This window comes from Symphalangus syndactylus, chromosome 8, assembly GCF_028878055.3.
Source record: "Symphalangus syndactylus isolate Jambi chromosome 8, NHGRI_mSymSyn1-v2.1_pri, whole genome shotgun sequence".
NCBI classification, from domain to species: domain Eukaryota; kingdom Metazoa; phylum Chordata; class Mammalia; order Primates; family Hylobatidae; genus Symphalangus; species Symphalangus syndactylus.
In genome coordinates this window covers 53,941,813-53,956,085 of record NC_072430.2, presented here as the reverse complement: position 1 = coordinate 53,956,085, position 14,273 = coordinate 53,941,813, and the positions used below count along the sequence as shown (strand labels likewise).

The 14,273-nt window shown below is 42.6% G+C and overlaps 1 protein-coding gene across 1 annotated transcript in view; it reads left to right on the top strand.

The window, feature by feature from the left end:
- RHOJ (ras homolog family member J) overlaps nucleotides 1-14,273 on the top strand; it is a 91,612-nt gene that overhangs the window by 63,204 nt on the left and 14,135 nt on the right. The window contains exon 2 of the mRNA XM_055289148.2: nucleotides 3,443-3,501. Within this exon, the coding sequence (XP_055145123.1) occupies nucleotides 3,443-3,501 (59 nt within the window). The remainder of the gene's footprint in view (nucleotides 1-3,442; nucleotides 3,502-14,273) is intronic.

The window sequence follows — 14,273 nt, the reverse complement described above, 5'->3', positions numbered from 1 at the left end:
AGGAGGTCCTGAGAACATGTCCCCAAGATGGTTGGTTACAGCTTGATTTTATGCATTTTAGGGGGGACAGAAGTTACAGAGACATAAATCAGTACATGTAAGGTGTACGTTGGTTAGGCCTGGAAAGGCCAAGGGCTTCCAAGTCATAGGTGGATTTAAAGATTTCCTGATAGGCAATTGGTTGAAAGGGTTAAGCTCTGTCTGAAAAGTTGAAGTCAACAGAAATAAACGTTTCTAGTTAAGATAAGCGGAGTTGCAGAAACCAAGGTTCTGCAACCTATCTATATAATATATAGATAGATAGTTACATAGATGAAGGCTATGGGTAGCAGGCTTCAGAGAGAACAAATGGTGTCTCTTATCAGACCCTAAAAGTGCCAGACTCTTAGTTAAATCTCTCCTGGATCAGGAAAAGACATGAAAAGGGAAAAGAATTTTCTATGGATTGTAGACAAGAGACAGTTTTTCAAGGCCATTTCAAAATATCTCCAAGATATTTTAGGGGAAAATACTTTGGTTTCTTTCAAGGCTTGTTCTCTGTCTTGTGATGTTATACTAGAGTCAGGTTGCAATTTGGCATCTTATTACCACAGAGTCTGTTTTGTCAGTCACAAGACCTCTGTTTTCCTGTTAATGCTGGTCAGCTGTGCCTAAATTCCAAAGGGAGGAGAGTACGATGAGGCATGTCCCACCCAGCCCCCCTTCCCATCATAGCCTGAACTAGTTTTTCAGGTTTACTTTGGAATGCTCTTAACCAAGAGGAGGGTTCCATTCAGTCAGTTGGGGTGCTTAGAATTTTATTTTTGGTTTACAGTAGTTTGATAGGAAGGCTGTTCAATCTGTATTGCTTTGGGCAGTATGGCCATTCTGACAATATTGATTCTTCCCATTCATGAGCATGGAATGTTTTTCCATTTGTTTGTGTCATCTATAATTTCTTCCAGCAGTGTTTTATAGTTCTCCTTGTAGAGATGTAGGTATTTTATTTTTGTGTGGCTATTGTAAATGGGATTGTGTTCTTGATTTGTCTCTCAGCCTGAATGTTATTGGTGTATAGAACTAGTACTGATTTTTGTACATTGATCTTTGTATCCTGAACCTTTACTGAAGTCATTTATCAATTCTATGAGCCTTTTGGCAGAGTCTTTATGGTTTTCTAGGTATAGAATCATATTGTCAGCAAAGAAGGATAGTTTGACTTCTTCTTTTCATATTTTGCTCAGAAAGCCTTTCCTGATCCCGCTCCACAGTGTGTGTGTGCAGACATGTGCACAGCCAGCAGTGCCCCTGCCGCAGGCCCCCACACCCCTCACACTGCCCCGACACAACTCATGCCACACTGCACAGTGCCCATGCTTTGCCAGGAAACCACTTGTCTCCATGCTGCATGGCAGGAAGAATTGTATCTGGTCTTTCTGCTCCCACCATTGAGTTCAGTCCAGGAACCCGGTAGACTCCTGAAGAAGGAAAGAACAGAGGAAAGAGAAAGATTTGTCCAGACCCTCTGCCCACCACCTCACCTTCCTGTGCTCACTTCAGGCCTGGTGAAATTCCCAGGGATCAAAGCTGCCGTAGGGGAAAAGGGTGAGACTCGAGGAAAAACAGACTGGAGAGAATGACTGAGAAAGCAAGGAATGTCTGAGCAGGCACTCCAGAGCTCCCCTAACATAGGTCAGAGCCATTGCTTAGGAATATTTGCAGTGCCCAGTGGGGCAGTGAGGATGACTCGACTTCTAGGAATCACTCCACAGATGGCCCCAGGCCTGTATGTCATGAGACAATCTAAGGGGTCTCTGGAACAGCTGCCCCTGACCTGCATGTACTGGGCTCACTTGAGGTTCCATGCTGCGATAGCTGGATGTCTCCCTTCACTCCTAATCCATGACAAGTTAGTGAACTTGTCATTGAAGAAACCATTTAGGCAGATTTCAGAAACATCTGACTGGATTCTCTTCTACCACTGCGCATGAAGAGGAAAAATTAAACAGGACGAGAGCTCTGGGCCACACCGCCTCACCTCCATTCCTATTGCTAGCCTGACTTGTGAAAGGAAGTGAAAACATTTAAATGCCCTTCTTCTGTCAGCATGGTAACTGGGGTGGATGGAGCTGGGTTTACCATTTTAAAATACACATTTAACAGCTCATCTGAGCGGCCGCAGCCATGTTATCAAGCTGAACACATGTTGATCTGAGTAGATTAGAAAAATAGTTCCCAGTGTCTGGGGACATAGTGCTTTTAAACAAGTGCTTTGCTTTTCAAAGAATGAGCCATTAAGAAGTTCCTTGTATACATGTAGCCCATGAACCTGGAAAGAAATAAAAGTAAAATCAATACAGAATCAGCAACTCTAAGCAGCAGGCTAGAGAATTTGGCTGTTAGAGATATGGTTATAAAAGATTGCTATTCAGTTTATCTTTCATTTCCTGCACAGCTAATGATAGGAGGAATCAAAAATCATCTTCACACTGAATTTGCACATTTTGACAAGAGAAAAAACTCACACTTTTCTTCATATTTTATTTCCTTTTTCCAAAAAGCGATTCAATTTTTTTTTTGAAATTTAAATTTGCTCTTTCCATTCACGAAAAGAATTCTATTACTCCTGCATTCAATCTGTTCAATCTCAGTTTAGTTTCAAGTTGAGACTTTCGTTTCCAGACATGTACAGAGTGGTTGCTATCCCTGTTTTGCTTCTCATTTTCAGGGCACAATTCCTTGGCAAAGTAGTAAGCTACTGAGTTAAGTCAAACTCACTGCTTTTCACCCTCTAAGCGCCCTTTAAGTATGTGAGACTGAACCCATACAACGTCTTCTGCAACTAAAGTTCAAAATCATAATGAATCAATTGTGCAAAAGCACAGGAGTATCTAATTTTAAAAAACTTTTCAGAATGAATGCTAAGCCCTTCTCATTTAACTATTTGCCTTTCTTTATAGTCTATAAAAATATGTATTCATAGGTGTGATAATATTCTTTGTTTTTAGGGTTTTATAAATATTTCAAAGACAAATACAAGCAGAGAGATTTCTAATAGACAAGCTACTTACACAATTCTGTGCCCTGAAAGGTGTCTCAAACCAAAGAAAAGAAGGCAATAATCTAATGAAAAAGGGGCCCAGCATTCTTTTTCTTCAGAAGCTTGGTGTTCCAGAGCTGAATAAGGATCAGTGGGTAGCCCACAGAGTGTCCTGGTGGCACCAATAATATTCATCTCTGTTGAGAAATTTGGACTTGGCTCAGACCATCTGCCATCACTGCAGCCCAAGGTTACCTTTCATTTGGAAATTATGCTGTCAACTTGGTTGAGAATGTACATGGGCGAGGCATATGCTTCTTCTTGCTGCCCAAGGAGATGCTGGCATGGAAACAATGTGAAGGCTCCTGATTGAAGCTTGTGTTTATGGACTCTCCTCTTCCCTTCTCTTCTCTTCTCCCCTAGTTACTGTGACCGTGGGAGGCAAGCAACACTTGCTCGGACTGTATGACACCGCGGGACAGGTACATTTTTATTATCTTGATTCACTGGAGGGCGGTGGTGTAGGGGAGAAAAAGATCTGTTTGCTTAGGCAGATGGGACTCCTAGCACAGATATTACCCATTCTGATCATTTGGGGCCAATTTATTGTCTGCCTAAATGACAACCAAAAGCACATTCTCAATATTTAAAAAATTACAAAAATCTAAATTATTACATTATTTAAGGCGTTGATAGGTAAATAATGATTCATTTGACTGATGACCATCAAAAACCAGAATAACAGATTTGTGACCACGAGTTTCAATTTCTTTCTGTGGAAACCTATTCCAGATTCAGGATTCATAGGTCAATTTCGTAAATTTTAGTTCCACCCATTTTTTTTCAGGTTATTTTCTTTGCTCACGCTTTCTTTGAATTGCCTAATGAACTGCGAAAAGGCCCAAAAAGAGATTGGTGGGGGTGAGGGGAGGAGAGAGGGAGAAGATGGATTAAGTGTTGGAAGGAAGAAAAGCCAGGATCCTAGATGTTTTCCAAAAGTGAGAGTCAACCCTGAATAACTGGGGGTTGACTCTAAATTCCCTAAGATTCTTGAAATATTCTCACTTTGTCAGGACTGTTTCTTCAAGTTGGAGAAACTGGCCCACCAATAACATAAGACAATGGGCTAAAACCCTCAACATTTAATCAGCTGGCACATGCTTTCTTTGGGTGAAAATGGCGCTTAATCTGTCTTTCCCAGCATACCACACATCGCTACGAAGTTTCTCATGTTCTAATGTTCTAATCTAGTTCATGGATTGGTGGAGGGGAAGTGGTTAAGCAACTGATGGCCGTAGCCCAATTTCTTGGATAGAGCTTTTGTTACCATGTCTTGGGTCATCTATTTAGGTCAAAATCAGTGGGTTGTTCAGTCTGTCCAAATTCATACATCTTAAGTTCTTTGGAGTGAACATTTTACCCTGCTATTTCTCAGTGTGAGTTTCCTGGGAATTGTTATTTGTAGTGATGCATTCGTCTAGGCCTTTTTTTTTTTTTCACAATTGTTTGGATATACATCGTTTTGCTCAACTTGAAAGCTCTTCACAAGAATATAAATAAATGGAATTCTCTTTGGGGATTTCTGTGAAAATTTGTAAGGACCACTGTATAAATGTGTGTGGAATATCAAAGGCAGGTGTTGGCCAGGCTAGGGTGCGGAACCTGGAAAATCTAGCACCAGACTCAAAGCTTCTAAGAGCATCCAGGGTCCCCTCATTGGCAGATGCCTGTTTTGGTAAGCTACTGCCAGGAACTGGGAGTGGAAGCAAACTCTCACGTCAATAGCAAGACATACGACTAAGAAAGGAGGCCCCCTATGTGCTCAAATGAAAAAAATCATTTGCTCCTCTGATCTAAGATACAAGGGCCTCAGGATAGCTCATACCCCCAAAAGAAAGCATTCCAGCAACAAGGGTACACCACTTTGGAGGCCAAAGTTGCCTGCTCTAATTCACTCAATCATTGGGGTGTCCCCATTCATCAGGAACTCATAGCCTGAAAGAGAGAGGAGTTTATACCCTCCTCTCCCACAGTCAAATTTTACTAATATAATCCGGTTTGAAAAGTTCAATATGGTAATGATTATTTCATGACTCTGAAACCTCTCTCTGGTCCCTCTGGCTTCCGAAAAAGTCTCCCTGTCCCCTGCTGCCCAGTCAGTTCTCCCCTCTTCTGCAGCAATCCAACAAGTATTGCCTCCTGTGCATTAACCGCCCCAAGAACAACCTCCACAGGCTTCTGTTTAATTTTAAATCCAATAAAACTCTTTAAAAGCTCTGGTGGAGTTTATTTTTCCCACTGTTCTGTCCTCTTAAGAAAAAAATTTAAATAATACCAGTATAAGAGTTGAAGCTGTAAGACATTGTAAAAATATCTTTAAACTCCACATCAAAGCAAACAGAATGGCCCAAACCTCTGACACAAAAGTGATGAAGACTGATAAAATATAACAAATAGATTATAAGATATTTTTTCAACTAACTCTCACTTGAATGCTTTATATTCAGAGGTAGACAAGGCTCAAAAGGAACCATAAAGCATGAGGAAAAGGAATCAGAGCGTATCTTAAGGTTCCTTCTAGCCCTAAAATTCTATGATGAGGACTTTTCACATATAATCTCAAGAAACCCTGATAGAACTGGAGTAATTAGGCAAAAGGATTTGAGGCTAGACCCATGGGAGACCTTTCAGCTGTAAAAGATTACTAAATAATGGGAATGTGTTACACTACGGGATAACTTGTAATTCATTTTCTAGAACAGTGATTCTCAAACTAGAGTATGTGTCAGAATCACCTGTAGGGCTTGTCAAAACTCAGCTACTGGGCCCCACTCCAAGAATTTCTGCTTCTACAGGTCTAGGGTGGGACCCAAGAGTTTGCATTTCTTTTTATTTTTTTATTTTTTTGAGACAGGGTTTCGCTCCCGTCACCCAGTCTGGAGTGCAGTGGTGCAATCTTGGCTGACTGCAACCTCTGCTTCCCGAGTTCAAGCAATTCTCCTGCCTCAGCCTCCCAAGTAACTAGGATTACAGGCACCTGCCACCACACCCAGCTAATTTTTGTGTTTTTTTCTAGAGAAGGGGGGCGGGCGGGGGGGGGGGGGGTTCACCATGTTGCCCAGGCTGGTCTCGAACTCCCAACCTCAGGTGATCCGCCCACCTCAGCCTCCCAAAGTGCTGGGATTACAGAGTTTGCATTTCTAACAGGTTTTCTGGCAATGCTGCTGCTGGTCGCTACACCATACTTTGAGAGCCACTCAAAGTGTGGTCCACCAACCAGTGGCATCAACATCACCAGGAAGCACGTTAGAACTGCAGAATCTCAAGGCCTATCCCCGGTCTACTGAATTTGCAAATCCATTTTTTTGTTTTTTTTTTTTTGAGACGGAGTCTCGCTCTGTCGCCCAGGCTGGAGTGCAGTGGCGCAATCTCGGCTCACTGCAAGCTCCGCCTCCTGGGTTCAGGCCATTCTCCTGCCTCAGCCTCCCAAGTAGCTGGGACTACAGGCGCCCGCCACTACGCCCGGCTAATTTTTTGTATTTTTAGTAGAGACGGGGTTTCATCGTGGTCTCGATCTCCTGACCTCGTGATCCGCCCACCTCGGCCTCCCAAAGTGCTGGGATTACAAGCGTGAGCCACCGGGCCCGGCAAATCCATTTTAAGAAGATCTCCAAATCATTAGAATGCACATTAAATTTCGAGAAGCACTACTCTAAACGTTTCTGGTGGTTGAGGCATTGTTCTGAAAGTTAGGAGGATGCAATGGAAAATAACCATTACTAAAATGTATTCCCGTAGTTCTACAATTCAGCTATTAAGACTTTGTAACAAATTTAATTTGGAAACAGTGTCCCAAAATTTCCATTCTCAGTCCTAGGTAGAATAATCTGCCTCTTCTCAGTTATATTCTAGTAAATGTGCTGGATAGCTAAAGAACATGTATAATTCAAAAATACTCATTTTGCCAATTACAATGGAAGAGAGATGATTTCAAAACCAATTGGTTAATCCCTGAACCACAAAAAGAAAATGTCTCTGAATCCAGCTATAGAGTCCATATTGCTTGAATAATTAGATTTTTGTGCATGAATAAACCAAGAAGCAATCCTCCACATCTTTGTCTTGAACTAACTGAAGCAAATGTGTTCTGAGAGGTAAAGTGATAGAACTCATTGTCTCATTGTTTGCAGTGCTAAACAATGTCAGCGCTAAACAAAATCATTTGACCTGCTTTCCCTTGACTTTGAGGCACCTAGTCTGCCTCAGACCTGGCTACAGCCCCATGAGCCATGGCCTGAGACACTCCTGTGCCTCCACAATTCAGGCAAGCATGTGCTAAAGATAGTTTATAATGGGCTGGGCACAGTGGCTCATGCCTGTAATCCCAGCACTTTGGGAGGCCAAGGCAGACAGATCACAAGGTCAGGAGTCCAAGACCAGCCTGGCCAACACAGTGAAACCCCATCTCTACTAAAAATACAAAATTAGCCAAGCATGGTGGCAGGCGCCTGTAATCCCAGCTACTTGGGAGGCTGAGGCAGGAGAATCCCTTGAACCCAGGAGGCGGAGGTTGCAGTAAGCTGAGATTGCACCATTGCATTCCAGCCTAGGCAACAAGAGCAAAACTCCATCTCAAAAAAAAAAAGAGAGTTTATAATGAAGTCACTTGCATACACTGTCAACACGTGGTGGCTGCTATTAAACATTAGCTCCCTTCCCCAAACCCTGAAACAAACTAACATTTGGACTTGGAGTGGAGCCCTTTGGAGATAGATTCTTCACAACTCTGTTTAATTCTGTTAGGTAGAATTCCAAACATTAGATTAGGCAATGAATTGAGGAATTTTTCTCAGGGTGAGTGCATGTTACTCCTCAGATCACACTAGGGAGGAAATAAGGCCAACCAGCCCTGTAAGCCAAATCTATTTACATTGTGCCAACTCATCCTGTATGAGACAGATCCCTAGTAGTGTGTTACTGAATGTTAAAGGGATATCTAGAGCTCAGATCTTTGGCTCAGCTATGAAAGAGTCCCAGAAGCTGACTTTCCCATGACATCCTTGCGGGCCAGTTTGTTTACAATGCATCAGGAGAGACCAAGTGGACAGCAGGGTGTTGGTTGGGTTGGGGATGCCACAGCCAACCCCGGGCATTCACCAGCTGAGGAACTTCAGACTGGGAGAGGGCTCTTTCCCAGGTTACGGCTTGCAGCCAGATGTCCTCCTACCTCACAGCAGATCATTACAGTGGAACCAGCCATAGTACTAAGACAAGGTCTTGCCTCCTTCTCTTGATGTGGCCTCACCTAGAAGGATGATGTGGGCAAAGCCCTACTCAGATTATGGCCTCTTGGGCAAGACTCTAGGATGGGCATATCTCAGAGACAACACCTGTGAAAATGGCAGTTAGCAGCACTGCCAGGGAGGAATGACCGTCTCCTGGTGTCAGGAGCCAGGTGCAGCCTGGCCAGGCGCCTGGTTCTGTGGAAGGGTGAACCACTGCATGTGGGCAAGCACAGAATGGTGTCTGTCACTGAGAAACCACAGCAGCTCAGCTGTCACCAGTGACCGTGGGAGTAGAGAAGCAAGGAGGGCCATCAGCCGAGCCCCTCACTCGCCCAGGGCTGCATGTTGCACATTTTCCCCAGGCCCTGATTTCTGAAGTCCCGCTTTCCTCCAAGGGCTGAGGAAGCATGCAATCAAGCAAGGAAGCAAGCACAGCTAGGGTTTATGAATGGCAACCCAGGCTCCACTTGGAAGGACACACATAAGCCTTCCCCTTTGCTATTGGCTGATCCAATGGGGCCATCTGCAGCACAGGATCTGGCAGAAACCCTCTATGGAAAGTTTGCCTAAAACCTCAGAACAAATGTTTTCCCTCAGGGAGCAACTCCAACTTTCTTGCTCACGTGTATCTTCATGTGGGATTTTCAGGAGTAGGCAATTTGGGAGATTAGGGAGAAGTTTGCCCACATGACAGCTGCTTAGTAAAAGTAACCTTAGGACACAATCTTACTTCTCCCCAAATTATGAAAAAGAGAGCTGTAGGAACTGAGAGTTGCAGTTGGAGTTTGCAAACATTTGGGTCTTATTACTACTCAGTTCAGAAAAAGTTAATTTCTGAATCAGCCCTGGCATCCAATAAGGGTAGGGAAATGCATCCAGGACCAGCAGCTGTTGTTGATATGGGCTGGAGGATGGACTCTTTTACTGGATCATTAAAGTATTTACTATGTTCAAAACAATGTTCTAAGTGGCCTACAAATATTAACGTATTTTATTCTCATAACAACTCATAAGGCCAGCACTATTAGCCTCATTTTACAGATAAGGAAAGTGAGGCATGGAGAACTTACCCAAGATCACACCACAGTCACAAACGCAGAGAATTTCTACCCAACGCCCATGCTCTTAAGCACCGTGCTATGCACGCACCCTATACATGGTGCCCACGTTTTTCAAATTAAGCCTGATTTATGGGCGAACATGAAAATGAGACTTATACCAAAAAAATCTGGGATAAATGTCACTAAACCCAAGACTTGGAAGCAGAATTCTATTTCCAAATTAATGTGGGTATGGCGGGGTGGGAGGAGCTCAGCGCAACTCTCTTTGCTGCTCAGAGTGTGGCCCCTGGACCCAGTAGCACTAGCATCACCCGGAAACTTGTTAGAAATGCACATTCTTGGGCTCCATTCCAGTCCTGCTACTGAATAAGAATTTGCACTTTAGCTTGGGCAACATAGCGACACCCTATCTCTACAACTTTTTTCTAATTACCCAGGCATGGTGTGCATACCTGTAGTCCCAGCTACTTGGGAGGCTGGAGAAAGGATCACTTGAGCCCAGGAGTTCAAGACTCCAGTGAACTATGATCAGTGCACTACAGTGTGAGCAGAAAGCGAGACCCAATCTCAAAACAAACAAACAAAAACAAAACTACATTTTAACAAGGTCCACGGGTGATACAAATATATGTAGTGTCTAAGAAGTGCTATCTAGAAAATGATTTCACTTACCTGCGTCATGATGCAGCCTGTAATCTTTAGGACCCAGGTGTTTGGCGCATCTGATGCTAACACTTTCTCTGAACTTTTCATGTTTAATAATCACCCATAGTCACCCCAGAACACTAGATCTGCCTTCAAACTGAACATGTTCTTGCCTTCAGGGTGAAGTTGGGCTAAAAGCACTCAAAGGCCTACTTTGCCCCAAATCCTTCCCTGCACTCCCCAATCCTAGCCTCTTTGTCTACCTCCAAAGGCCCATTTGAGCCTCTCTTTTAGATTAAAACGCTGTCTCTTCAAGAAGCAAATAAGCACCTGTCTTCCATTCTGAATTTCAACATTAGAAAGGGCCTCAAATACCAACTAAACCACTTATCCACTTCTCATAGCCCCTTGACATCATCTCCACATGTTACCATCCAACCCAGGGCCAAAGCAGGCTCTCTGGTGAAAAAACATTAAGTTACCAGCTGGCACAAATTCAACTCCCCAGCCCCCCTAGTCCCAAGGGGACACTTTCTTTTATTAATCCTGACCTCCCTGCCATATTTTATAGCTGCGGCCCAGGGTTAGCTTCCAATAGCCCAGGTGTGAGCCTTCTTTAAAAGTATTTTTGCTCTGTTGTCCTGGTTAAATTACTCCATCTGTCTAGACGCTTGTTTCTTAAACCATAAAACTGGCTCCGGGGAGAGGGAAGAACAGTAACCTGTGGTTCTGAAACTTGAGCTGCATCAGAATCACCTGCAGGGCTTGTTACAGCACTGATGGTGCAGCCTCTCCCCCAGTGCCTCAGCTTCAGGGGGCTGCGTGGCACCTGGGAATGTGTATTTCTAACAAGCTCCCAGGTGATGCCAATGCTGCTGGACTGAAGAGCGTAGATTGGAAACCACTGCATTAGCTAATCTTTAAGGCCTTTTCTAGTCTTGGAATTGTATTTTCCCAAATCAGTCAGATAAATATTCTACATCATTCCATTTTGAGATTAGCCAGCAAAGAGTAAGAGAAACTTAACCTGTCTTACTTCCACATAAATCAAATTATTTCATGTATTTTCATTTTCTTTCCCCAACTGAATTGCAAATTCTTATTCACCTTATATAGTTCATACAGCATCCTTAACAGTGCTATGCATTCAGTAGGCACGAAATCTTTTTAAATGGAATGATACAGCAGGACTAAGGTTTCCACAGAAGAGAGATCCAGAATACAGAGCACAGTGAGCCCAGTGACTGACACTACCATAAGCAACTCAGCTGGAGGGCCATGAGGGTAAATGATCAGAAACAGACTTCTCTCACCTGCCCCACCTACAGTCAACCCAGCAACCTATGGTCTTCCAACTTTTCCATAATGTAAATAGAAATCCTTTGATAGCCACTGGGTTAAAAAAATCAGACAAACATACTCCTTTCCGACTATTAACAACAGTTATTTATTCCTACCTAACCTAGTTGTGACATTTCTCCTGATGGTGTTTTGCTTTGGTTTTTGGCTTTGAAGTTTTAAATATACAGTGTTGCTGCCATCCAGTGGTAATCTGAAGCAGATGCAGGCCATCAAATAGACGATACATCCTGTGGTCAAACATTTTGATTGCTGGGTAACATATGAGTCAAGATTCCTGGATAAGTTAAGAAAATGCTTAATCTGTCACTTAAAATTCTGAGCTGCAGGAAACAGTGTGGTCACAATTGAGAGGCAGAGCTGGATTTGGGCTAAATACCCCATCCTGGTATTTATGAGCTCTGTAACATTGGCCCATCATGGAACCTCTCTAAACCTTAACTTCCTCCTCTATGAAATGTGAATGTTGATGATACCATCCTTCCAGTTCCATCAGGAGGATGCAATGAGAACGTACATAAGAGTTTGAAACAATGCCTGACCTTTAGTAATAAGTCCTTGGGCGCATCCTCCATTAATGTTGGAGATGATTGTGAAGTACAGCCGTGTTCTCAACTCCAGGCCCACTCCAAACCAGTTAAGTCAGAACTTCCAGATACACAGGCCCACTCTCCAGAGATCCTAATTTAGCTGGTTCCAGAGTAGAAAAGGGGGTGGAGCAAGGAGTTGATTAGCAGAGCTTCAGGATGGTTTAAAAGCTCCCCAGCTGATTCTAATAAAAGTCACTGCAATAAATGGCCCACAGAAATGCCATGTGTTCATTTGCAGGTCACTGTAGAGGTCATTTCTTCCAGTCTGTCAATAGCATTTATTGAATATTTACTATGGAAAGAGTACATGTAGGGATGAGAAAAAAATCGACATGGTCCCTACTCCATTTATGACAATCCAGATGGGAGCACGCAGTGGCAGAGGGGCAGGTGGTGTGGTGAACGGCTGTAGATTATAGTCTGGGAAGACTTCTTGGCTCATGGGCCTTACAGCTGCTCTTTAAGGGAACACTCCAGAGAGAAAAGAGAAAAGTGGGGAGACCATGGAAGAGGAGGTTTGTTTTTCAGAGCTAGTTGTGTAAAGAGGAGAGGGTAGTGCCAAGAAATTAGCTATCCCTTTCTCCATTGCCTCCCCAGCTACACAAACACACACACACACACACACACACACACAGACATAGGCACAACTTGGCTGAGACGCAACCCAGTAGACCTGGCCCAACTTCCCAGTATGACCAGTGTTTGTTTATTCAGCTGTGCACCCAACTCCCAATTATTGACCAGAAATGTGGTAAATTAGCCACAATAGTAGGGGTTTTTTTTTTGTTCGGGGTTTATTTTTTAGGATTTTACTTTTCAGCATCATTGCCATCTTGCTTTGCATTTTGCATTAGGTACCAAAAACCTTTGTTTAAGTTTTAATAGTAGTAGCCGTAGCGGCCACATATACTGAGTCCCGTGTTCTGCATACTCTGAGTAGCTAAACAATAGATCAATGCATGCCACCAACCGGAGTGGACCACACTTAACATTCTAAGGTACTTCCTTTCAGTCTCATGTGTATGTAGTGTGCACATGTGTGTACTTCCTTTTCTGGTCTTTTTTTAAAAAATTTTTTATTACGCTTTAAGTTCTGGGATACATGTGCAGAACGTGCAGGTTTGTTACATAGGTATACACGTGCCATGGTGGTTTGCTGCACCCATCACCCCGTTATCTAATAAATATATTATTAGAGTCAATAGAAAGGTTGATATTAAAAATATATCCATGATACATTATGTTTTACAAAACACAAGTGGCACAACAATATGAACAATTTAATCAATTTGTTTTTAAACTAAACATGTGTATGTTGTATACATGCATAAATATAAAATGGGCCAGGTGTGGTGACTCACGCCTATCATCCTAGCACTTTGGGGGGCTGAGGCAGGAGGATTGCTTGAGACCAGGAGTTCAAGACCAGCCTGGGCAACACAGTGAGACCCCATCTCTACAAAAAATATAAAAATTGACTGGGTGTGGTGGCATGTGCCTGTAGTCCAAGCTACTTGGGAGGCTGAAGTGGGAGGATCACTTGAGCCAGGCAGTCTGAAGCTACAGTGAGCCATGATCACGCCATTGCACTCCAGCCTGGGCAATAGATTGAGACTCTGTCTCAAAAAATAAAATAAAGTAAAATAAAACGTTTGGAAGGACAGTGTTTAAGCAGTCGCTCCCTCTGGGGAGAGGAAATACTATTAGAGACCATATCAGGGATGAAAACAAGCTTTCACTTCAACTCTGTGTACTTCTTTAATGTTTGCATTTTTGCAATGAGCACATACATGTTTTGTAAGTTTCTGAAATGTTTTATGAAGAGTAGTCATGCCCCTAATAAATGAGTTAATTATTTATTAACCCCTCTCTGTGAATACATGTATATCATAGGTGTGAACACATAAGTTTAGTTGCACATATAGTATACGCACATATATAGTGCACACACATCATATATAGTGTGTATACACATACAAATTATGTATGGTGTGTATGGATACATGTCATGTTGTGATATGTGATGTATATATAAATATGGTATGTGTATGCACACTTACACACAAAGTTACCGTCTGCTTATGTGTTACTAAATTCTATAAAAATATATAAAACTTTCTATTGAAATATCAGGTTTTACCTTGGAACCTCCTGAAACATTTTACATACAGTAAAAGGTTCTTGCTAACATTTTCCCAAAGTCGAAATGATGCAAAGTTTTACTTTGTATTTATCAACTCCCACTAAAATAGCAAATACATAAATATCTTATGCAACCAGAAACTCTTCCACGAGCATATTCTGATCTGAAAAA